The sequence below is a fragment of the Ahaetulla prasina genome, chromosome 3 (genome assembly GCF_028640845.1).
Source record: "Ahaetulla prasina isolate Xishuangbanna chromosome 3, ASM2864084v1, whole genome shotgun sequence".
Taxonomy (NCBI): domain Eukaryota; kingdom Metazoa; phylum Chordata; class Lepidosauria; order Squamata; family Colubridae; genus Ahaetulla; species Ahaetulla prasina.
This window is the reverse complement of record NC_080541.1, coordinates 167,660,359-167,687,068: the sequence shown is the minus strand read 5'-3', so window position 1 is coordinate 167,687,068 and position 26,710 is coordinate 167,660,359. Positions and strand designations below refer to the sequence as shown.

Sequence of the window (26,710 nt, the reverse complement as noted above, 5' to 3'; positions counted from 1 at the left end):
GACTTGGGATTTCTTTACAGTGGTGGCCAAAATTGCCGAAACCTTTTGGGAAAAGTATTTTACAAAACTAGCTAATAACACCACTTTTGGGGGGATTAGTATCATAAAATTATATATCACTGGAAAGATTGATATCAATATCAAGAATGTAATGCAGTAACTTTGATGAAGGATTTGGTATTAGAATAGCAGTTGCAGTATAAAGAAGAAAAGTGAAACACGTAGAAAAAAAGAAATATAGAAAAATTATCACCATGTCAGTTAATAGTTGGATAACCTTTAGCATGAATTACAGCCTTATAGTGTCTTCCCATGGAGTGAACCAAGTCTTTTAGTTCTGCAGCTATTATAATGTGAAACCAAGATTGAATGATTGTTTCTATTAACTGGGTTTTATTGCTGGGTCGCTTCTGACTAACAAGTTTCGGTTCCATAGATTTTCAATTGAGTTAAGGTCTGGGCTATTCCCAGGCCATTCCAGCAGTGGAATATGATTATCTTGAAACTCTAAAAAAAAAAGTGGTGTTATTAGCCATCAAACCTCAAAAATACACTTTTCCCAAAATATTACCACAATTTTGGCCACTACTGTATGTACAGCTGTCAATTCCAAAAGAGAAGTATTGGAAGCTCTGTTTCTTTGCCTTGAAACTCTCTACTTTGCCACGCAAAGTGGGCCTGGATTTATCTAGTCAAGAAACGTATGAAGACTCAGGGCCAGTGATGGGTAACCTTTTTCCCGTCACATGCCAAAAGCATGGGGAACGTGGTTTTTTTTTTTCATGCGCACATGTGCTCACACCCATAATTCAATCCCCCCTGTGCCCCATGCCCCCGCACATGTGGGAGTGACCACCCTGCGCTCCCCCTCCTTTTGGCACGTGATGACAAAAAGGTTACTGGTGGGCCCAGAAGTCCCGTTTTTCGCCCTCCCCAGGCTCCAGAGGCTTTCTTGGCCTTCCCACCCCCCTGGAGGCCCTCTGGAGGCTGGAAATGGCACATTCTTGACTTCTGGTGGGCCTGGAAGGGGTGAAAATCAGCTGGCTGGCGTGCACTTGCGTGCTGGAGCTGAGCTAGGGCAATGCTCGCATGCTCACAGATAGGGCTCCATGTGCCACCTGTGGCATGCGTGCCATAGGTTCGCCATCATGGCTCTGGGCAATCTTTCATTGCAGTCTGCTTAGTTTGCTCCAGAACAACGATCTGGTGTTTTAAACAGCCTCCCAGGATGGGTCGGTAGGACAATACTAGCAACAGTACCATGGCAGGGGTCCTCTGTCTAGTTTTCCGTCGGTTTAAACTTTGGGTTTCCTCATATGGATTTGGGGTTCTCCTTTGCCTGGGACCTCTGATGGAAGGCATGATGAGAATTGAAGTGATGGTGTGGATGAGTCAGAATGCACACGCTCTCTCCATTGCGATTTTACTAATCACTTATAATGGGCAGTAGGAATAACCTTGAGAAACAGGCGGAAAAGAAACACAATCCAGGCTAAACTCAGACAAATCTGAGTCCGAAGTAGAAATGTAATCTGAGTAAGCATCTCAGGCATGACCTTAGTTCTCATGAAGATAAAGGAAGAGGGAGAGAAGCACATTCAAACTTACAAGATTCTGTTACTATAACCTTGTAATAAAGTAGTATTAACATTCATAACTCTGTCGTCCTTGTCTGATCTGCCTTAAAAGGCTTGCACTATGAGGAAATGACAAGAAGGGCTTGATTTAGACAGGGTGAAGGCCCTAAGTTATGGGGAAATGTAGAAATAACGGAATAAGGCTGTGAAATAAGGCAGAAATCCTATGAAGATGCACAACAAACCTATGAAAGGTAGGAATACATACAGAAACAAAAACTATCTTAATTAATTAATCCATGAGGATCATGTATGCCATATACAGGAAGCTTAATTTGGAGACTTTCAGATATAAAATTATAATAAATTTTTTAAAATCTGAAATTTTGAGAGGCTTCGTCAGACTTCCCAATCCCAAGTGTATCTTATGCCTAAATCTAGCAATGCTGGGAGAATGTGACACAAGATTATTTTATTTTTTCCTGTAAAAAATTGCTTGGGTATGTTGTAACTATAATTGGCAACTCACCAGTGATTTACAGCATCTTCTTAATCCCATTCAGCTCTATTCTGACATAGAAAAGGTTGGATGACCATACTAATAAGTGGCAGGTGAAGAAATAATATAAACTATGCTGCCATTATGCTTAATGAAACAATAAAGCTCCCTTGGAGGATTTTTAGAATAAAGCACAACAGTACTGTAATTTGATGTTCTGTGCAGCAAGAAAAACTTTCATTTTAGAAAATTGGCCAGATATCAATCATTTTGGTTGTCTGTGACCTAAGGCAGCTCTCCCCAGTTGATGTGATGCAGTAACATTCCCATAACCTTTCTCTTGCCGAGAATTGTGGGCAAGGATTGGAGAGTGAGTAACTATTACTTCCTAGTTGTTTTCCAACAAGTATATGCCTGTAGCATCCTGTTTAAAGAACCCAAAACATTTAAGAATTCTTGAGCAATTCTTTAAGAATTGCTTTAAAAATTCTTGAGCAATTCTTAATTAAAAAGGAACTCATACATATGGGTTAAACTGTTCAACCCAGGAATTACAGTCATTTGAGTAGAGGAACAAGTATCAACCACGCAGGATTATATTCGCTTGGTTTGTCTTAAGTGGCACCTCTGAACCTTCCTTGTTTGGTTGGAATGTATTTATTCTGAGTTATTTGATTCCTATGCACTGGTTGCACCAGCCAGGTAAAACAATAATGTATGATGGAGACTAAGGACACACCAAAGAAATTTTAGCTGATGCTTTACAGCAGAGGTCTCCAACTTTGGTCCCTTTAAGACTTATGGACCTCAACTCCCAGAGTGGGAGGTGAAGTCCACAAGTCTTAAAGGGACCAAGGTTGGAGTTCCCTGCTTTACAAGATCCCTGAGTTCTAGTTCAATATTAGATCCGGGATTATTAACTGAAAAGGGCAGGCAAGCAAGTGACAATGGGGTTTCTAGATTCACAGGTATTTTACCTCTTTGAGATGGAGGGCATTTTCTCTTTTGCACCAAACAATGCCACAAATACACTTGGCAGCAACTTTTTTTCCCCCTGTCTTCATCTTGTCTCTGACCCATGAGGCTTAAGTTGTCCTTTGTGATGGGGCCTTAAAGTATTTCCCCCTTACCCCCAACACTAAAGAAACCATAAATTGTGCAAAATCACCCAGGTTAATCAAACATTATTTTCAAAAGAAAATCAGGGGATTGTAGGGCCATTCCTGTTTTGCTTGTAAGAGACTCATATTTTTAGGTGGGCTCCCTTTCTGTATCTGCCAGGTCTCTTGAGCTGAGTCCTACCTATGAGACCAGAATCAGTTTGAACAGCATCTAATCAACCGTGCCTGGGGTGGAGTTGTGAGGTGAGGTGGAAGAGAGAGCTGTCTCTTTGATTTGCTCCCTGGCACAGTTGCTATTTGTTAGTTGTTGCTTGAACTGCTTTTAGGCATGACTTTAGAGCTCTTGAAACTCCTGTTTTGCTCCTTTTGAATAGAGATTCAGTGATCTTTTTCCAAGGGCTCTAAGATGGATCTAAAACTTTCCCAATTATCAGCTGATGGGCAAATCCACATGAAAAACACTTGTACAGAATGAGTTTTGATTGATGGCTACAGTCTAGTCAAGCCAGTCTAGTCAAGGGTAAAAACCCATCTCTACTCCAGCCTTATCCATGTCTTGTCTCTTCAGTTGACATGGGTGGAATGATTTGAAAAATTGCCAAATACTGTATGGATGCACCTTTCCCCCACAAAAAAGAGGGTGAAAATCTGGGTGCATCTTATACTCCGAATGTAGCCCCACCCAGCTTCTCAAACGGAGGTTTTAGAGGCTGAGAGAAGCTTCCGAAAAAAAGCCCCCAAATAGAGCTTCAGAAAATAAGCTCCCAGAGTTTTAGAGGCTTTTTTTCTGAAGTTCTGTTTTGGAGGCTTTCAGAGGCAGAAAAAAGTTTTTTCTGAAACAGAGTTTCAGAAGTAGAAAAAAAAAGCAAAAAAAAAAAAAAAGCAAGGCACAGCTCACAACCAAGGAACCTGTTGCTAAAATTCACCTGAGAGCAGCTGATTGGGGATATTCCTGGAGGTCAATCCACCTGCCAATTAGCTTTTTTCTTATTTTCCTCCTCAAAAACTAAGGTGCGTCTTGTACGCCGAAAAATACGGTGCTTGTTTCTTCTCCCATCATCATTGCCAAAGCTGTGTTGTTTGATTTCTCTCCCTTGAGTTTCTTCAAGGTTTGCAACAAGCCTATTTTCATAAACAAAACCAATTAAAGTATATAATTAGAAGGAATGTTAAACCAGGATAGCATTTGATAAATGTGTTATTTGGAGGCAATAAGAAATTGATGCATTCCTCAAATGAATTAGCAGAGAACTGAATATACAATATCCAGGGGATAATTAGGGATAGTGTGGGATTTGAAATACTAATCTTGATTCAGCTACAGTTTTATGGATACGGATTTCTTCTTTACCAAGCTTTGATAAAAATGAATATGGAGTGTAATAGTGTTGATGAGTAAGATTACATTGCATAGAAATTCAGGTAAAGAAACAGTTTCTCTAGAACCTATGGTGCCCTTAGGTTTCTCTCCAAGGAACCTATGGGCACCAGGGACTGGTTCCTTGGAGAGAGGTTTGTCTATGGACTGTGTGTGTGTGTGGTTTCATGTGCTGCCTTTATTCTGCAGATGGGGCTTCACTTGTTTGCATGGCCTGGTTTCTGGAATATCATGGACCAGTGCTGGTGCACAGATTATACTTCAACTTCCAGAATCCTTCCTATAAAATGACCAACCAAGGGATTATGGGACTTGAAAGTCAACCTATTTGGAAGAGCATTTTTAAATCAATGCATCCCACTTGATTATTGCATTTTACCAACAGATTATTTTTGTTTCACCCAAGCTTGATTTACCCTCTGACCCTTCTCTTCTTCTTGTCTAAACCCAGGAGTCATGGCGCCTATCTGGACATTATATTGTGGTGCTCAAGGAAGAAACCCTTAAATCCCAAGCCCTACAAACTGTCAAGCGTTTGCAAGCCAGAGCAGCCAAGCATGGCTACATGACCAAAATCCTGCATATCTTTGAGGAGCTAATCCAGGGCTTTGTTGTCAAGATGAGCAGTGATGTGCTGCATATGGTAAGTTCAGTTCTAACTTGATTGTCCACATGCTAATTTGCCAGTTAAACATGAGAGTCTGCAGATAAAAAACGGGTGGTGTACATACACGTAATCCTCACTTAATGACTGGTTGCTTAGTAACCATTTGAATTTGTGATACTCAGAAAAGATTATTTACACCCAGATTTGAAGTTCCAAAGGAAACCCACTCCTTCAGTCATGTGATTGTATTTTGGGTGCTAAGCAACCCAAAACAACACTTATGGCTATTTGCAATGTGATTTATGTTTTTGTTTGCTGGAAACTGATATTTTGCTGCCCCGCTCTGCTCCCCCAACGCACATGTGGTAAGATTTCTTTAGGTGTTTATGACCCCTTGAACAGGTCCTTGAAAAGCAACCAACTCCAATGGGCACACACAAAATCCAGGAGCGCAGGCCAGGAGTCAAACAGGCCAGGAGACAAGGCACAAGCACACGAGGAACAGAAATGGACAACTACTCCAGCAACACTCAAGTCCTCAGGGCGAGGTTAAGTAGGTAATACCGGTGCAGTCCCTAGTAGTGTTGATGCCTGTCTCCTTTTTGCTCTACGTGTCCCTGGACCAGGAGGAGGTGTGGGCTGCACCTCCTCATTGCTAAGGGGTGGCAGCTGCTTCCGGTCCTCGCGTGGAACCTCTTGGCCAACTTGCTGCAGCTCGCCTCCCACAGCCTCATCCTATTGCTGGTCCAATGGACCCATCTGAGGCTGCTCTGTCAGGCTAGTATTCTCTGAGCCCCGATCCTGACTGATATTTGGCTCTACCCTTTCCTCTGCAGACTTTGGCAAAAATCTCCCATTGCAGACAGCGGATTGGCTTAGTGACAGCGGTGCTCATTTGTAGGACTACCATAAAAAGTGTCATAAGGCCATGTGTTGACCTGCTTAATAACTGGCATGATTTATGACTAACTCCAGGCTCAATTGTAGACATGCGTTGAGGACAACCTATATACAGTGGGCAGGGCTTTGATCAAGGTGTCATCACAGCCATTTTGACTTTTATGACCATACTGTTCTATCCTCCGCCTCTGTCCGAATGATGGCTTAATTAGCCGGCACTATCAGCTCTGGTGGCAAAAGAGCCAGCGTCTGCCAAGAGCCCTTGTTATCTTCCACGACGCTGGTGAGTCACAAACTTCAGCTCTAGTCAATCAGTGGATTTGCCTGTTACAAAGAGACACACCAGCTCTCGCTGCCTTTTATATCCTGTGGGGTGTGGTTCCATGACTCAGCACTTCCTAGGCCTGCCCCACCCTTGTCTCTGTTGTTCCCTCCTCTCCTGCCTACGAAACCTAGGATTCGACCAAGCCTGATTGCTGTCAGCTGGGTCTGCAGACGTGGCCTGCGGGACGGGGGGGGGGGAAGAGTCAGGGGATGGAGGCCTCATTATTTCTTCCACCTGGCCTGCTTCTGGCTCCTGGAGCTGAGCCAGGGAAGCCGGTGCTCCTGAAGTAAGTCCTGACGGCCCTTCCCCCTCACTGTCCAAGTCACTTTCTGGCAGCAGGCCCAGCTCCAAGTCACTTTCTGGCAGGAGGGCCGGCTCGGGGGCGCAGACACTCCTGCTATTGACTGCGTTGTCCACATTATTAACGCAACTGTCTCAATAGCAACTGAATCTATAAACAACAAATCTGGCAATATTGTGATTTAACCCATTTACTGGAAAGGTTTGCTATAAATTAAAAATATATTACCTCCGTTATTTCATAAAAATAATATTATTCTACATGGGAGGAATATCTTTCTATTAGTTCCTGATTAGATGCTTTGTTTCATCAAATTTCAAATCCGAATTTGTTCCTCATTTGGGGCCGTCTAGTGCAAGTCTTCATTGCAAAGAATTTATTTTACTATATTTACGGAAGACTTCCATGTCTGTCTGTCTCATCTATCATCTATCTATGTGTGTGTGTGTGTTTGTGTGCTTGTTGATGATTGCTGGCTTGAGATAATGTTGAATACATATGGAAAGCATCACACTAAGGAAGCATGTCATAAACAGGCTTTATTTATATTTAATCCATCCTCATCAATGAAAACAATCAATCTGTGCAAATCTTAACTAAAGATTCTCTTGAAGTGACTTCGCGTGATTCTACACATCATTTTCTTGGTAATAATAATTATCTTCTTCCCAATCATGATATTTCTTAGTAGTCTCCCATTCAAGTACTTACCATAGGTTAGTAAAGGTTGGCTAGGTGTTTCCACTTGCCATGGGGGATAACCTTCTCTGAATTATTTTTATTTTCAGGAGTGACAAAACTCAGTATTTTATTCAGCAAAAAAATCAAGATATTGCAGTTACTGCATATAGCATTCCAGCCGATTTAAAATCGTACCTGGAAGCGAGTTATATTTTGGCAAATTGCTTAAGCTATGATAATTCAGTAATGCATACTTAATTTGCCTCAAGAACCAGAGCACACTCTGAGTTGGGATTGTTGACATACTAATTTTAGAATTCTCAAAGACTGCCATGAGATTATTCTGATCTACTATCTCACACACAGGGCATGTAAACACATACTTTACACAGACAGTTCACTGAGAAAATTAGCTACAAATTTGCATCTCACCATTTTGAATGGTATTGTGTCCAGTCTTTGTTTCTTTATATTAGTAATTGATTTTTGATTATTTCCTTTGCATTTCTCAAAAGGGTTTTTTTTCTATAGAAAAACATTGTAAAGTAGATATTTTTCAGGTTGTACACCTGTATGCTTTGGTAAATTGTTTTGTATAATTATAATGCCTCTCATTTTCTGAATGTTCACAGACCCATGAGGGATAAAGGAAAGATGTCAATAGTTATCATATCTTTGTGGCTTCGGTCATGTTTGCAAAAATGGCAGTGTATGTGTAAAGTATGCTTTTATTTAAAGGTTAAAGATAAAGATAAAGGTTCCCCTCGCACATATGTGCTAGTTGTTCCCGATTCTAGGGGGAATGTTTCATCTCCGTTTCAAAGCCGAAGAGCCAGCGCTGTCTGAAGACATCTCCGTGGTCATATGGCCGGCATGACTAAACGCCAAAAGTGCAAGGAGCGCTGTTACCTTTCCACCAAAGGTGGTCCCTAGTTTTCTACTTGCATTTTTTACGTGCTTTCTAACTACTAGATTGGCAGAAGCTGGGAACAGTTAACGGGACCTCACCCCGTTACATGGCACTAGGGATTCGAACTGCTGAACTGCTGATCTTTCGATCAACAAGCTCAGCGTCTTAGCCACTGAGCCACCGCGTCCCTCATTTAAAGGTTAGGGACAGGTAATCTGCACAGTTGATAATCTGTTTGGTTGTGGCAAATCTTGCTGGATTACCCTATCATGAGGCTGTATCCTGATTTGTTGAGAGGGCTTGTTTTTAGGAGTGACTCGCTTGCCTAATGATTGACATACTTCTACTCAGGTCACATAATTCCTGCCAGCATCCATATCCTGTGTAGCTACTTTGCAATCTCGGTTGTGAATCATTCCTTTTCCCATTTATTCCCACAGAAATGGGTAGGGGAGGCATTTTTCAAGACCTTTGCTCTTTGGTTTGCAGCTTGAAAACCAGGGAGCTTTTTAAGCAATTGCTGATTCTGTGCAAACATTTCAAAAGTTTCCGATAATGGTGCAAGACCCAGCAAGCAGGGTGAGGAGGGGTGTTTGGTTAATGCTTCCCTGATGCCAAATGGGTGCCAGGTTGCTTAGTACAAAATGTGATCGGAAGACGTGTGCAACAGCACAATGGCCTGAAGTGGATGCACTCATGTGTCACATTTGAGGATGCCCTTCCCTAACTTGCTCTGATTGGCTGGGAATTTTGAGAATTGAAATCCAGCCCACTCGGAGGCACCTTCTTGGGGAAAACTTTTTAAGTGAAATAAATGATTTATTGGGGAAGGCACATTTTGCTGAGATTTTCTATTCTTGGATGAAAGTCTCTGCAAAGCAACTTTCTCCATGTGGAGACAATGGTATAGAGCATATAAAACTTGGCAGCTTTAAGACTTGTGGACTTCAACTCCCAGAATTCTCCAGCCAGCATAGTTTCTTAATGTTGTGCCTCGTCCTCCCTCTTCTCCTCAGCCGGGCCTCTCCCGTCTCGTCCCGGGTCTGCTGTCAGACTCGGAGTCTGATAATGAAGATGAACGGCCTGTCATGCCTCCAGCCCCTGGCCCTGGCCCCATGCCCGGACAGGATGTCAGGAATGAACAAACAAACCTCACTCATACGGCGTGTGTTCCTTTGGCTCAGCCATCAGAGGAAGTCAGCCACGGATTGGAATTACTCAGGCCTGCTCCTTCTGACCCCTCCCTTTCTCAAACAGCAGAAAACAAATCAAAGTGGGAGGATCCTCACTTCCGGAGATCTGAGAGGCGATGTCAGCAGAAGGAAGGGAGGAGCAGGCCTGGATAAATGCTGAGTCATGGAGCCACACCCCACAGCCTATATAAAGGACCTGCTTTTGGCATTCCTTGAGTCAAGCAAAGTTTCATCTAGTTTGCTGAAGTCACAACTTGGATTCCTGCCTGCCCTGAGAAATCTGAAAGGAATTTGGCAAAGCTGCAGAGGCTTCGTGGCCACGCTTGATACGGACTTCCTAGACCCGGTCGTCGGAGGGGGAGTGGGACACGACACTTAAAGTCTTAAAACTGCCAAGTTTGAAGACCTCTGGTATAGAGCCAAACCTTAACCTTCTGGATTACAACTCCCATCACTTGAAGCAGATATTTTCTCATTTCATTAGATTTTTAAGACCTTCAAGGCATTTAATTCAATGCGGAAAAGATGGGAAAGGGGAAAAGGGAAGTTAAGATTATGCAGAAAGGGAAAGCGAATGGCCTTTGGAGGTGTGTGGCCAATACTTTTAAACCAATCAATCTATAAAATAATAATTAAGTGACCCTCTGAGAGTGTTGTGGATCCTTTTGGGGAGATTATCTGTAAAACCAGATGAGAACCTGGACAAAACAATTTGACTACAAAAAAATACTTCAAAATAAAGATTTTTCTATAATACAAAAGAATTTGGTGTTAGTTTGTTTTATATTTTACTTTTTCTTTATCTAACAATCCATTCTACTCAATTTAGCATTCTATCTTCAATTCTTAAAGTTTTTTGCTTCTGCATTCTAAAGATTGAACATTGAAAATATTCTGTTCTTACAGTGAACTATGCTTATGGCCAGATACCTGTCTGCATGTCATCTCTCTCTCTCTCTCTCTCTCTCTGTGTGTGTGTGTGTCTGTCTGTGTGTGTAAATAAGTTATATGGCCCTCCAGGGAGGCATATGACACACATTGTGAACCACCAGTATAGAGTATAGGACATAAAGCATATTTATAGGTATATATTATATAGATTGGATCAGGGCTGGGCAGCTATGGCCCCTTTATCACTTGTGTACTTCAACTCCCAGAATTCCTGAGCCAGCATGGGTTGGGTGAATGAAGGCTCAATTTTCAGATTTGTCCTTTACATTCTTGTGTGGTTCTTGTAATGTCAAACAGCTTTACATGCTGGGTTGAAACATGTATTGCAAAATGTGTAGCAAAATTACTGTATTTTTCGGAGTATAAGATGCACCTTTTTACCCCCAAAAAGAGGATGAAAATCTGGGTGCGTCTTATAGTCCAAAAGTAGCCTTGCCCAGCCTCTGAAACAGAGGTTTCAGAGGCTGGAAAAAAAGCAAGGTGCAGAGCGCACAACCAATGAACCTGCTGCTAAAGTTCACCTCTGGGAACAGCTGACTGGGGGTATTCCGGGAGGCCAATCCACCTGCCAATCAGTTTTTTTCTTATTTTCCTCCCCAAAAACTAAGGTGCGTCTTATACTCTGGTGCGTCTTATACTCCGAAAAATACGGTACCTGCCATTTACTGGTACCGTATTTGCGATGGCTCTCCATAGAGTCAATCTATCTGGGACAAGTTGTTTTATAGTCTGGTAAAACGTGCAAGTGTAAGATGCATCTTTCACATAATTTTTGTAATTTTTTCAAAAAAGAATATGGTGGTCCTGTTGTCTGTGCTGCAATAATTTCCTCTGATTCTTTTGTGCAGGCTTTGAAACTCCCACATGTGGATTATATAGAAGAGGACTCTTACGTGTTTGCTCAAAGCATTCCTTGGAATCTTGGCCGGATTGTCCCAGAACAGTACATGCTGAATGAGTATAATCCCCCCAGTAAGTTTCCCCTTTCATCTTTTCCACATTTTTTTCAGAAGCAGGCAGGAACCCTCGGTCAAAAGCAACGAACATTTATTCCAACAAGAATTGAAGGAATGGGATACAAATTCAAATTCTGCCATAGAACATGGGCCAAGTTGAGTTTATTCTTCATTAGGGATTACAGAACTACAGTAATCCTAATCCTCTTGTTTCTATCAGAGTAAACGGACAATAGGAGGTCCAAGAGAGGAGACAGTTGTTTCTGTTCTGAGGCAATTTCTGATGCTCTCCAAGTTCAAAATCATTGATGCATTATAATCTCTTCCAGGATAAATATTTAAGAAACACTTTAAAAAAGTAAACAAAAACCTTATTTGGAGCAAGAGTATTTCAGCCTAAACAGAATAGCACCTACATGAGACTGGAGACCTTCTGACTCTATTTTGGATATCTAAAAAGAACTTTTGAAGGGTGGGTTGGGTTGGATTGGGAATATATTAGGAGAAGAAAGGTGGAAGACTCATCTGTTACTATTGCTATAGTTTTTATTAGGATTGCATTTTTCTTCCCTGTTCCTAATATTCATGGTTGGAAACAAACTCATTTTGTTGTCAGTCGGGATCTTACACCAATTGCCAGTAGAAGTATGTTGGAGACAGAGTCAAAATAATTCATGCTGTAGCCCCAGCCACACCTTCTCATTCCCAGCTATTTTTTTTAAAAAACTTCAGAATAATTTACTGTGTTGCAATTACTATGTCCATATATTCATAGCAGTCCACAGTTGACCTTCTAGCACCCAGATTTTTAAGTCTGGCTTTCTGACACAAAATCACAATATTTTACTCTTTTCCTTCCCTAGCTTAAGCACAAGAGAAGTTAAAGATAAGACCACCCTTGCAACGTTGTAATATTTGACTGAATAATTTGATCATGGAATTTGCCATAATCAGGATTGATTTTCCTGAATATTGACAAAATAAGAAATGCATTTAACTATTTCAATAAGTGGACACATCCTTCTGGTATCATTGAATCTCTCTATAGATGCTGGTGAACTGGTTGAGGTTTATCTGCTAGATACCGCTGTCCAGAGCACTCATCGGGAAATAGAAGGCAAAATATTTGTGACCGAGTTTGAGAATGTCCCGGAAGAAGATGGCACTCGCTTTCACCGCCAGGTAGATACTTTTCTTTCTGGTGGCAAGAGATTCTGTAAATGGTAATTTCAGTACACCTGTGTCAGGCCCAAAACCAGGAATAACACATGGCAATTCTTCCAGGCTGAGTTCTTTATTGTTTCACACCTTTAGACAAAACCTTGCCAGACTGAGAACTCTACTATCTTGTCTTGCTTCTACAGTCCAGTGATGGCTAACCTTTTCCGGACCGAGTGCCCAAAGTGTGCGTGCCTGTGTGCGGATGCAAGTGTGCGTGCGCAAACCCCCAAAATGCAGTGTGAGTGCCACCTGCGCATGCACACGTGTCCCCTGCACATGCACCCCCTTCCCGCGTCCCATTTTGGCTTCCAAGTTGGTGCAGGCGGCTTTCCAGGCCCAAAACGGGGTACCGGGGGGGCACGTGCATGTGAACCCCCAAAATGCAATGCAAGCACCCCTGTGAACAAGCCTCCCACCCGTCGCACATGCACGGCAGAGATCCTAAGACCAGCTGGCCGGTGGAGCTGGGCTGGGGTGATGGCTGAAGTGCCTGCAGAGAGGGCTCTGTGTGCCACCTGTAGCACGTCTGCCATAGGTTCGCCATCACGGGTATAGTCTATGAACCAGGGGTGAAATGTAATTTTTTTTACTACTGGTTCTGTGGGTGTGGCTTGGTGGGGGGGTAATGTGACTGGGTGGGTGTGGCCAACTTTTTTCTTTTCTTTTAAAAGCATTTTTTTAATAGCCTCTTCGGCCAAAGAGCTTGTAGAAAAAAATGCTTTGAAAGGATTCTGATGATTCCAGGTGAGTTGCCTGATCGCCAGGAGCCTTTAAAAGCTTTTTTTAACAGCTTCTTCGGCCAAAGAGCTTGCAGAAAAAAATGCTTTTGAAAGGGTTCTGACAATCCCAGCTGAGCCGTGCGATCATCAGAGGCTTTTTTTTTTACTTTTAAAAGCATTTTTTTGGCTGGAAAAAAATGCTTTTAAAAGTAAAAAAAAAAGCCTTTGATGATCACCCAGCTCAGCTGGGCATGCGGGGCGGGGGAAGGTGGGCAGAGATTTTGCTACCGATTTTCTGAACCACCAGCCGCCATTGCTACCGGATCAGGTGATCCGGTCCGAATCAGGAGCATTTCACCCCTGTGAACAAGCCTCCCACCCGTCGCACATGCACGGCAGAGATCCTAAGACCAGCTGGCCGGTGGAGCTGGGCTGGGGTGATGGCTGAAGTGCCTGCAGAGAGGGCTCTGTGTGCCACCTGTAGCACGTCTGCCATAGGTTCGCCATCACGGGTATAGTCTATGAACCAGGGGTGAAATGTAATTTTTTTTACTACTGGTTCTGTGGGTGTGGCTTGGTGGGGGGGTAATGTGACTGGGTGGGTGTGGCCAACTTTTTTTTTTTACTTTTAAAAGCATTTTTTTAATAGCCTCTTCGGCCAAAGAGCTTGTAGAAGAAAATGCTTTGAAAGGATTCTGATGATTCCAGGTGAGTTGCCTGATCGCCAGGAGCCTTTAAAAGCTTTTTTTTACAGCTTCTTCGGCCAAAGAGCTTGCAGAAAAAAATGCTTTTGAAAGGGTTCTGACAATCCCAGCTGAGCCGTGCGATCATCAGAGGCTTTTTTTTTTTACTTTTAAAAGCATTTTTTTGGCCGGAAAAAAATGCTTTTAAAAGTAAAAAAAAAAGCCTCTGATGATCACCCAGCTCAGCTGGGCATGCGGGGGGCGGGGGGGGGGAAGGTGGGGCAGAGATTTTTGCTACCGGTTCTCTGAACCACCAGCCGCCATCGCTACCGGATCATGCGATCCGGTCCGAACCGGGAGCATTTCACCCCTGCTGTGAACTATTAGGCAAGGACTGTCTTTCTCTCTTTCTCTCACACATAAAATCTGGACTGAGTTACTTACTTCTTACTACTCTGGAATGTCCCTCTCCTGGAGATCCCTCTCCTCACTATATTCTATCAGATTCTGGAACATCTGGTTCGTAAGGTTTGGCTAGGTTCTACTTTTATAGTTATAGAGTTAAAACCCAATCAGCAGTAAGAAACGTAATTTTTAGCTCTTTGGAGCACTTCATGGAAAGGTGTTGGATCAAGTATCTATGATGGTACCTCCCTGGGTCCAGTGCTTCTAATTACATCTGTGATGAGTTTTATTCCTTCATTAGAATATGCTGATAAAAGTGAATCATTTGGGAAATGGGTGATGGGTAGAGTTAATGAAGCCTAGTATGGCTTCCAAAGCTGACAGATACGGGTACCATGTTTCCCTGAAAATAAGACTCTGTCTTATATTTTTTTGAACCCAGAAATAAGGGCTTGGCCTTATTATCGGGTGGGGGGTGTCTTATTATTTTGGGGGTGCAGCAGGCAGCAAGCGTGACAGTCGCTCGTCTGTGCTGTTCGCTGGGGCAACCAAAGATGGAAATCTCCCCAGCATTCTTGGTACTCGTCCGCCTCCCATCCATCCATCCCCCTCGCCTGCAAACTTTAATTATAGGTAGTCATGAAAAAGATTTTAAGACTCATCAGTCAGGCATTCTCACCCAATGTGTCAGTCTCCAAGAGGAACAAGCTCTTCTGCATTCTCAGTGGAGAAAGAGATGGCAAACAACAGAAGATTTCAAAGTCTTGGGCAGGAAAAGAGACAGCTGCAGGTAGTCCCAATCACAATTGCAGTTTTGTAACTGCAGTTACAATCACAATTGAGCCCAAGATTTTTGTTGCTAAGTGAAGCATTTGTTAAGTGAGTTGTGTCCCATTTTACAATGTTTCTTTACACAGTTGTTTAAGTGAATCACTCCAGTTATTCCCCTTTGCCTTCTCTGCCAAAAGTGCTGGCCATGCCCACCCTGTCACGTATATTTATGCCCACCCCAAAAATCAGACTTGGCTTTATTTTGGGGGACAAGTCCTATTTTCACGGAAGCACAGTAGTTCTTGACTTACAACAGTTCATTTAGTGACCGTTCAAAGTTACAATGGTGCTGAAAAAAGCGACTTATGACCATTTTTCACACTTACAACCATTTCAGCATCCCCATGGTCGTGTGATGGAAATTCAGGTGTTTGGCAACTGACTCATATTTATGACGGTTGCAGGGTCCAGGGGTTATGCGATCACCTTTGATTGCAAGCAAAGTCAATGGGGAAGCCAGATTCAATTAAGAACTGTGTCACTAACTTAATAACTGGAGTGATTCACTTAAACAACTGTGTAAAGAAACATTGTAAAATGGGACACAACTCACTTAACAAATGTTTTACTTAGCAACAAAAATCTTGAGCTCAATTGTGATTGTAAGTTGAGGACTACCTGTAGTTGTCTCTTTTCCTGCCCAAGACTTTGAAATCTTCTGTTGTTTGCCATCTCTTTCTCCATCAAGAATGCAGAAGAATGGAGACTGACACATTGGGTGAGAATGCCCGATTGATGAGTCTTAAAACCTTTTCCATGACTACCTATAATTAAAGCTCTGGTTCACTTTTAATTTTTCAAGTTGCGCGTTGCCTTGAGCGCTATTTGGTGTATAGATCTTATTATTACTACATGTGTTTGGACTTGCAATAAGTGCAAAACTTTGTTGTTATGTTCTATGGAAGGCCAGTAAGTGTGACAGCCATGGGACCCACATGGCAGGTGTGGTGAATGGAAGGGATGCTGGAGTTGCCAAAGGGGCCAATGTCCGCAGTCTACGGGTGCTCAACTGCCAGGGAAAAGGCACCGTAAGCGGCACACTGATTGGTGAGTAGCAAGTGTGGGTTCAATCATTTCTAAAATTAAATTCATTCTATCATCTTTATATGGATTTGCAATTTGTCATTTCTCTCAATTTTATTTGCTATGTAATTTTTGGAAAGAATGTTACATAATACATTTCTATATATTTTTCTTAATATTAATTTTGTATGAATATTGGCTTAATATAAATGTTATATACCGTGTTTTCCCGAAAATAAGACCTTGTCTTATATTTTTTTGAACCCCGAAATAAGCGCTTGGCCTTATTTTCAGGGAGGTCTTTTGGGGCGCAGGGCGCAAGACGGGGCTCCTCTTGCTGTCTTACCTGATTTCCAGCTCTGTTTCCCTAACCCTAACCAGAGGAAATGCTGGGGACCGGCTGCGCATGCGGTGTAATATTTTTCGGGAGGGCTTTTTTTGGGGGGGGGGGCTTATTTTAGGACATGCGTTCAAAAGAGGGGGCAGTTTTGCATTTCTTAAGAGGTGAGATTACAGGCCAAAATATTATGTGAAAGACTTTATTTATTTAATGCAAACATTATAAATATTTTGACAGTATTTGGAAAAAGACCCCAAAAAGAAAGCAATGCAATGTACTTCTGTATTGTGTCCCTTTAAAAATTGCATTCATGTGGTCACTAGGGATCATGTTCAGTTAGAAAGGGTTAATGCCTTTAATACTTTTGTTGAGCAAGATTTTAAAATAATTTAAGTTTTTGAATTTATCAAAATTCTTTGCTGGGCATTGTGGTTAAAGGTCAGAGAAGGAAAAAGGGGAAATATACTTTGGGCTGATATTAGAATTATTAAATTCTGAACACAACTGAGTCCAAAATTAAATTGTGCTTATTCTTTATCTTTTCATAAATGAATGCATATTTCTGGTTAGGGTTTAAGATAAAAAGAATTCAATTTATTTTTACTAATGTAAACGGTAGAAAAATGAATTATTTTTCAGTTTTACACCGTTTCTTTGAGTACTTTCTGTTTTTCTCCTGCATCTCATTCCTAAAAACACTTTTTTAAAAAAGACCCAGAATGTTCTTCCTGTTTGTGTCTTTAAAATGTGGAGCTTGCACTGGGTGAAAAAAATGCAATGGTGCTAATCCTTTGCCCTTTATTCTTTGCCCTTTAGGTCTGGAATTCATTGCAAAGACCCTGGCTGTCCAGCCCTATAGCCCCTTGGTTGTTTTGCTCCCCTTGGCTGGTACCTATAGCCGCATCCTGAATGCTGCTTGTCGTCAGATGGTGCAGATGGGGGTAGTCATGATAGCTGCAGCAGGCAACTACAAAGACGATGCTTGTCTGTACTCTCCAGCATCAGAACCAGAGGTAGGTAGACAACAAGGTCTTCCTTTCAGCCCAAAACCCATGGAAAAATGGTCCAGAAATGGTTTGTAATCCCTTTAACACAGGGGTGGGCAACTACGACAACTTTACGACTGTGGACTTCAACCCCCAGAATTCCTGAGCCAGGAATTCTGAGAGTTGAAGTCCATAGGTTATAAAATTGCCATAGTTGCCCACCTCTGCTCTAAGAAAACTCCAGTTCAGCTCATCAAGATCCACCAGTTACCCCCCTGTCTGAAATGCAGTGTTTTTCAGTTGTCGCAATGATGTCCCAACTCATTTAAAATATGGGAAGTTGAGAAAGATTGTGAAGCTTCGCCCATGCGATCCTCTCAGCTGTTTAGATGGTGTGGATCAGGTCTCCTGTATGCTTGTGGAGTGTCAGGATGTCACTAAAATATTGGCTTATCCAAGGTCTCCCACATAGCCTGTTCTCTAGCTATCTAAATTTCTAAATACCCTGCCTATCTAAATACCCTGATGATTCTGTTATGGGTTTTGTGGTGATACATGCAATTATGTTATAAAGACCCACAATAAAGAACAGAGCTAGGCTAGTTGGTCCCACAGTCTCTTTTGAACTTTCTTTTAATGTGGTATGGTAGTGTTTTATTGACTGTTCCTCCAATATGCCATAAAACAGAGATGTCAAACTCTGATTTCATTGAGGGCCGCATCAGGGTTGTATTTGACCTCGGGGAGGGGTGGCTGGGGTGGCCAGGGGGTGTGGGACCAGCTTGACGTCACTCATGTCAGGGGCGCCTTTGTGGCCCAAGTGCTCTGCCAGCGAAAACAAGCTCCCAAGCTCCATTTTCAGCCGCAAGGGCCTCTTGCAGCCCTCTGCCAGCGAAAACAGAGCTTTGGGGGGCTGTGTGCAGCTTTTGTAGGCCCCATTATTGGCCACAACAGCTTCCTGCAGCCCACTGCCTGAAATAATTGTAGAATATTTTTGGTATTTCCGTGTGGCATTTTCCTATGTCACAAAACACCTCTGATCAGCTCAGTCAAGAAAATCAATTACCTGGGAAAATTTGGAGGGAGGGTCTCTCTCAGTGGAGAAACAGAGACTAAAGAATCATTTGCAAAGGATTTTAATTTTTTTTTAATTTATTGCATTGAATAGAGCTAGACTAAATGGCCAGCAAATCTTCCTCTAAATATAGAGCTAGAATGTTGGAGCTAGAGAGAGAGGACAAGGAAGTCATATTTGTGAACCCTCCTTCCTTCAACATTTCTTGAACAAAATGCTTTAAAAGACTTTGAGAAGCTACTGGAGCAGTATGAAGAATGACAAAAGGAAGAAGAACTGCTGAACAACATCTTCTCATCGCTTTCCTCAAAAGTACTTCTCTGCTGAATCTAGACACAGGACAGGATAAACTTGTTTGTTCATTGATCCACCTCTGGTTTTGAGATTCTGTTTCTCCTGTTTGCTCAGGACTGACAAGATGCTGTCTTATCATAGGTTATTACAGTTGGAGCAACCAACGCCCAAGATCAGCCTGTATCTATGGGGACTTTGGGAACCAACTTTGGACGTTGCATAGATGTGTTTGCTCCTGGAGATGATATAATTAGTGCCTCTAGTGACTGTAGCACCTGTTTCACATCGCAGAGTGGGACATCCCAAGCAGCTGCCCATGTTGCAGGTAAATATTGTAGGACAGAAATATGAAGAGTCCAGCAAGTTGCTTAGTTCTTGTTTATTATAATGAAGTTTTCTCAAGATGAACTATTAATCATGCATGTCCTGTTAAGTGACTTTGAGGCAAGCATGGCAAGATTTTCAATAATGAAAACAAGCCTTTTTTTAAAAAAAAAATCATTCCAAATATACTCTCAGATTTGAAAAATTCAAATCTATAGAACAGTGCATGGTGGTAATGCGTTGATATCAGTGGGGAAAAATGGGCAGAATTTGTTTATTTGCATGTGGGATTAGGGAAGGGAAAATTGAAGTATTAAGCCTATCAGGTCTTAAAGATACTATTTTTAGTATTTAAAATGAGCAAAGGATGACACAGTGGTTTGTATCAGCTTGGTTAGCTCCAGGGGATAAAAAAACAACGCAACTAGCTTTGCAAAACCCACCAGTGGTACAAATTAAACTGGTACAATTTGGACATTTTCATTGCATCTATGTTTTATGGCACCAGTGAATTGCTTTAAGAAGTGGTAGACTTTTGACTGCATTTCCCCTTGTCTTGTTCTAGAAGAGACAGCTAAATAAGTTTGTGTGTATTCCATTATCAAGATAAGCAAGTTTAGTCCTTTTTAGATTTCATTGGTTTCCAGAAGAAATGTTTACGTTTCTGATGAAGCTCATTTATGAGAAACTGAATTGATATTTAGGATTGAGAGTAACTTTTAATTGAGTGTGGAACAGGGACTTTTTGTTGATGGATAGACCCCTTTCTCTCTCTATATATAAATCTAATACTATATTCACTTTTCCAATCATATTCAGAAACAGGAAAGAAAATTATTTGACTGAAAGTTCCTAGTGTTTTAAATCAAACAGGCATGATAAAACATTTATTTTTCCATTCATTTGCTTTAATCATGAAGCAGAAATGCAGGGGAGAAATGGGACAAAATCATGAAAACCAAAGACATTCACATATGTAACATTTTAAGCCATTAAAATTGATATAACTTTGAAGTACATGGGAATGTTACTGGGGCATTAATTCAGATTTGAATTTGAGGAGCGTAGTTGGTTCATGCTTATATTATTCATTTGCACATTGCTCCCTGATTCAGGCAGGAGGATTTGAGCATAATTTTCTTGAAGGGAAAGTGCGAGAGAAAGTCTGCATGTGTATTAAGTTGCCTCAGATTTTGCCAAGCAAATAATCAGTATCAATTGGACTTCCTGTAAAAAACCCATACAAGCATAAAGCATTTTGAGGTAATTATACAAATATAAACTGTATAACTTTTCCAAAGCACCTGAAGGCAGGACAAGAAGCAATGGATGGAAACTAATTAAGGAGAGAAGCAACCTAGAATTACGGATAAATTTCCTGATAGAACAATTAATCAGTGGAACAACTGGCTTCCAGAAATTGTGAATGCTCCAACACTGGAAGTTTTTAAGGAGATTCGACAATCATTTGTGTGAAATGGTATTGGGTTTCCTGCCTGAGCAGGGGGTTGAATTCCAAGATCCCTTCCAACTCTGCTATTCTGTTCTGTTAAATACATAACCTAATCCATCTGCCCTTGTGTTTTTGGAGGGATAAATACAGGGCTTGTTTGTTGTCCTAGGTATTGCAGCCATGATCTTGAATGCCAATCCTGCCCTGTCCATCTCCGAGCTGAGGCAGAAACTGATCCACTTTTCTGTCAAAAACCTTATGAACGAGGCTTGGTTTCCAGAAGACCAGAGGCTGTTAACACCAAACAGAGTGGCTGGGCTTCCCTCCAAAATTTTAGCAGGTGAGAGTCCTATTGATACCTTCTTCATTGGTGCAGGCAGGAACCATTTCAGATCCTGTGTATTCAAGCCTGTTGTGACTCCTGGCAACTCCCTAGATATGTCTATGAAGTTTTATTAGCAATATTTTTGGCAGGGGTTTGCATTGCTTCCTTGCAGGGACTAAGGAAGAGTGACTGACCCCAAATTAGGAAACTGCCTCATACCTAAACAGGACTAGAACTCGCAGTCTCCTGGTTCTAGCTTGGTGATTTCACCAAACCACCAAACTAGCTATTTGAACTTCAACCAAATTGTAACTGAATATGAACTTTAAAATTGGAGTAATTTTTTTACTGTCTTGATCAAGCATATTCCTCAAGAAGCTGAAGACTATACTATGTCTTTGAATTGCCTTATAAAACTATTGCCCCAATTAATTGCCTCAGTGAATTTTTTTATAGCCAAATAAAACTTATTTTTAGTGACTTCTAGTGACGGCTCGTTATTCTTATTCCACTAATCATGTGTCATAGCACCTTCTTCATGATTTTAAGTCTGCCCAAGAACTTGGATATGGTAAAGCAGTGGTGAAATCAAAAAATTTTTTACTACTGGTTCTGTGGGCATGGCTTGGTGGGCATGGTGTAGCTTGGTGGGCGTGGCTTGGTGGGCATGGTAGGGGAAGGATACTGCAAAACTCCATTCCCACCCCACTCCTGGGGGAAGGATATTGCAAAATCTCCATTCCCATCCCACTCTGTGGGCAGCCAGAGGTGGCATTTGCCGGTTCTCCGAACTACACAAAATTTTCGCTACTGGTTCTCCAGAACCTGTCAGAACCTGCTGGATTTCACCCCTGTGGTAAAATGAATGTCTGTGTATGAGAAGTACTATTGGTTATGATTGGTCTGTTGTAAGTTGTTCTAAATTTAGATAATACAAAATATTTCTGAGTCTTTATGGTATTTCACCCGCTACTCCAATAAATGATACCAATGTTAACTTGTTCCAAATTTTTGCAATCTACATTTGCAGATCTCAGCATTTTTTCTGATTTCTTGTCTCCAAAGTTACAGCACCATGGAATGATTACAATGAACTAAAAATGATTCTTTACAAAGATAGTAATGGGGTGTGCATTATGTTCAAAGAGTTGATCAGTCTAAATTTTAAGTGCCATATTTTTTTTGCCCTGCGACTTTCAGTGATACCTGCAATTTTGTTTCCAGCAATTCTTAATTGAAGGTGAATTTGTACTCTCAACGAAAATGCCAGTGATATCTTCCCAATTCAACTATGCCTTTTTTGTAATTAGCTTCAGCATCTAGTTATTATATGGTCAGTGATTTCTTCCGTGGCACAACCAGCATTTACTATCTAAACTGATTTTTTCCACTTTTGTTTTGATAACATTTGTACTTAATGCTTGTTCTTGAGCAATAAAAAGCACTCCTTCTACAATACTTCCTTTTTAAACTATTTCATTCTTAAGCCATTGTCATGTTTTACTGTTGTCTAATTTTCCTTCAATATCTTTCAAGGAAGAAATTGCTTTGCTTTTCCAATTTTCTAAGCTCATTTCAAGCTGTTGCTTTTTATAGTCACTGAGATTCTATTTCCCCAAATAGCCTTTCTTTCTGAGATTAATTCAATAAAGCTTTGTTGTCTTGATGTAATCATTAAGCTTTATTTTCATTCTTTATTTTACCTTTAATTAATGCTAGCCCGCCAATCTTTCTTGGGGGAAAAATATCTGTTCAATAACAATATGAGGATATAGGGCATTATTTATAGGCATCAATTTTCTGATTTGCTGGTCAAGATGAACAAGGTTCAAAATTCCTGTAATAGATCTAATTATTGATATTGCACATGAATTGTTTGATTCCATCAGTTAGATGAGATTTTAGGATTTTCTTTAACTATTTGTGTTAATTTAACCTTATAGTATTTTTCTCTTTGTTGTATAAACTATCTGATTTTTCCAAAATTCCCAGATATTTATAAACTCACTTAGGCATTAGACCTTTGATGCTTGTTTTACTTAAGAGTTGAGTATTTTGGGAGTTAATTAATTTACTTTCTTTGCTGCAATGATAGCATATTTATTAAGTCCAAATTATGCTGCACTATATATATTTGGCCCGACTCTCTCTCTTTAGAAAATCAGTATATTAAGTGACATTTCTTTCACTAGTTTTTTAATCTTTTTTAATCTGTTTTACTCTTAAATTGATCAACATTTGTAATTTAACCAAATTGATAACCAAAATGTAAGCATATTTGCTAGATAGGCAGATATCTAATCTAATCTAATCTAATCTAATCTAATCTAATCCAATCCAATTCCTCCAAATTTTGTTTTATTCATGAGCTGCACTCAACTTTAATGTGATTTGTTTAATTTTGGATTTTAAGTGTCATGTGAACCCAAACTTTGCAATTTATAATTCTTATTTTATGGCAAGAATGACTAATCTTTTCAACTTTTGCCATCTGTCCCTCCTTGGAGATCACAGGGGACATGTCTGTTGTATAGTGATGTCACAAGGTACACCAAACTATGAAACAGACACCAGGCAGTTCTAAGCTACTTTTATTAGAACAGCTTTAGCAACAGAATTTTGCAAATCTGTATGTGTGCCATCCTCCCTTCCTTTTTTATTTTCATGAGAATGGCAGTGAGGTGGGGAACTCTCAGGTGTTTTTCAAATTATTTCCTTGGCTTGGACTCAAGCTTCATTTATCTAATTGTTAGCTTGGCTGTGGATGTTCTATCTATTCTCCAAAGCCATTCTCTCTACCTACTCTAGAGCAGGGGTCTCCAACCTTAGCAACTTTAAGACTTGGCTGAGGAACTCTGGGAATTGAAGTCCACAAGTCTGAAAGTTGCCGAGGTTGGAGACCCCTGCTCTAGAGTGAAAACTTGACTCACTTTAGCATTGGGAAAATATTGGCGGGTGGGGCTTAGCCCGCTAATTCCTGTCTTTATTTTGGGGGTTTTAAGGTTAAAATAATGCAGGCACAAACAAGACATTTTTCAAACTTCAAACTTCAGCACCTGGTTTATGGCCAATTGTGGCTTATTCGGTTAACTATGTGTGTTAGCGGAATGTGTTTCCCAAAGATAGGATCTTTCCAAGTGGAACTATAGCCTGGAGATAGTCCTAAACAAATGGGATTCACCTAGTCCTTAGCGGTGACCATTAGCCACTCTCTTTCAGAGGAACAACTGTACTGTCGCTCTGTGTGGTCTTCCTTGTCTGACTCAACCAGTGCAGCAACAGCTGTTGCCCAATGCAACAGCGATGAAGACATGTTCAGCTGCTCAAGTTTATCAAAGAATGGCAAGCGGCGAGGGGAGCACATTGAGGTAATATTCAAAGGCAAGGTGGTGTAGTTTGCTATTTGATTTTAATTAGTTCTATATGCAGATCTGCATCTCAGCCAGATACGGAAATCAGATTTGATGCCATTCTTGGTATCTTATTCTCATTTCTTTCCCTCCCCCAAATACTAGGATATTGGAGGCAAGAAGGAGTGTGTGGCTCACAACAGATTTCGAGGCCAAGGTGTCTATGCCATAGCCAGGTGTTGCATTTGGCCCAAGGCTGACTGTCAGGTTAATAGCCATTCACAGACCACAGAGGGCACAGCTCTGAAAAGTGTTAGCTGCAACAAAGATAGCCATGTTTTGACAGGTATGCAATGACAGCTCTCTTGATAGTAATTAAAGAAGCAACATTTTTGATGTAGATACTATATATAAGTTGTATTGTAGCAGATAGGATCTGCACTATAATAGGTCTTCTATGCATAAGATACTAACATTATATAAGATCGGGTGACTAATGGTATGTTACTGGAAGAGATCAGCTTTAGCAGCACAATTGAAGGAAAAAGATACAATTCCTGCTTCTCACCATCTTCTAGCATTTGCCACCTTAAGTGACTACCTAAAACTGTTTAATGATACAGCTGATCTGGGTTCCACTTTATTCTTGTACTATAATGCCTGGCATTTCCATCTGGTCCACTGTGAAAATGTTAGAATATTCTTCGAGCACTTTGCAAAAATTGAAAACCAAAGTTGGTAGCTCTATTTTCCCTTTCTATTTTTTTTTTTTTTTTGCATGTGAGACTACAAAGACTGAGGGAAGACCGCCATTTATTTTCTAATCTTATGCACACACACAAAAAACAGTACTGTTAGCTAATAGTGATAGCCATATATATACTTCAGGTGAATCTTTTACAAAATGCTACTGAAATGCCCTAATCTGATCTACACTGGCAGGCTGCAGCACCCATTCTCTGGCTGGAGATCTCAGTGGCGGCATCAAAGCTGTACACCAGGCAGACAGTAGCCGGGCCCACTGTATAGGCCAAGGAGAAGCAACGGTGCATGCTTCCTGCTGCCATGCACCCAGCCTTGAGTGCAGAGTTCAGGGACATCCTCCCCTGGAATACTTGACAAAGGTATGTGCATATCATTCCTGATGGCATTTCTCGGTCTAACTATGGTAATTTGGTTCCTAAGAAATGCAAGATCTCATGAATTGAAGAAGAAAATGATTCTGTGCAATCGCTTGCACGGCTACCAAGTAGGCAGGGAAAGGCTGTTACAGATTGCCCCATGAATTAATCAGATCGGTTGGGCTTCTGTAAAATGTTAGCTTCCGGCAGCCAAAATCAAAACTAATCATTAGTATTAACGTTAACACTTGTGCACATGGAGTTTCTTGTTCTGGTTTATGAGTTTTGTCACAGATAGTTCAACAAGGATTTGCTGTGAAGTTCTGCTATAAAAGGAGGTTCTATAGAGAAGGAACAAGAGAACTACCATGTTTCCCCAAAAATAAGACCCTGTCTTATTTTTTTTTTTTGAACTCCGAAATAAGCACTTGGCCTTATTTTTGGGGAGGTTTTATTATTTTGGGGCGGGACTCCTCTTGCTGTCTTGCCTGATTTCCAGCTCTGTCTCCCTAACCTTAACCAGAGGAAATGGGGACCAGCTGCGCACACATTTAAATATTTTTAGGGAAGCCTTATTTTGGGGGGAGGGCTTAGGGCATGCACTCAAAAGCCTAATTGGGCTTATTATCTGGGAGGTTTTCTTATTTTCGGGGAAACATGGTAGTGCCTCATTCATGTTCAATACTAGAGGAAGTTATCTAATGATCATAGCAGACAGTTCTCTGTTTCAGTCAACTGTTGCTTCACTTCTGAAAATTTCCTATGAAAAAAATTACTCTTAAATTAGAAATGACAGATTCTCTGTGCAGCATTTTGTAGACCTTCATTAGCAGAAGAGAGAAGAAAAAATACTTCTATGCTTCAGCAGCTCAGAATAATATTCAAAAGGAAAAAAATCAACAGAGGAAGAAAAGTTAGTAACACAAATAGGGCAGGTAACCTCCTTTTCATATATTTCGCATGATATTTGATCACTGGACATATTGGTTGCTAGAGTTGAATTCCAGGCGGATTGGGAGAACCTACACTATCTTGGAAATTTTTTTTATTACTAGACAACCTGTGTCCTGTTGGGTCATAATTTCAGGTATATTTCCGTGCCAGATTTCTCAGTGCCTTGAACAATGGCATAATTTAAGAGATGTTCAAAGATGTATTGCT

General features: G+C 41.0%; 1 protein-coding gene across 1 annotated transcript in view; it reads left to right on the top strand.

The window, feature by feature from the left end:
• Positions 1–26,710, top strand: part of PCSK9 (proprotein convertase subtilisin/kexin type 9) — a 31,284-nt gene that overhangs the window by 1,315 nt on the left and 3,259 nt on the right. The window contains exons 2-11 of the mRNA XM_058178941.1: positions 5,027–5,218; positions 11,292–11,415; positions 12,448–12,581; positions 16,164–16,305; positions 17,438–17,634; positions 19,118–19,301; positions 20,923–21,093; positions 24,298–24,446; positions 24,594–24,774; positions 25,371–25,552. Coding sequence (XP_058034924.1) covers positions 5,027–5,218; positions 11,292–11,415; positions 12,448–12,581; positions 16,164–16,305; positions 17,438–17,634; positions 19,118–19,301; positions 20,923–21,093; positions 24,298–24,446; positions 24,594–24,774; positions 25,371–25,552 — 1,656 coding nt within the window. The remainder of the gene's footprint in view (positions 1–5,026; positions 5,219–11,291; positions 11,416–12,447; positions 12,582–16,163; positions 16,306–17,437; positions 17,635–19,117; positions 19,302–20,922; positions 21,094–24,297; positions 24,447–24,593; positions 24,775–25,370; positions 25,553–26,710) is intronic.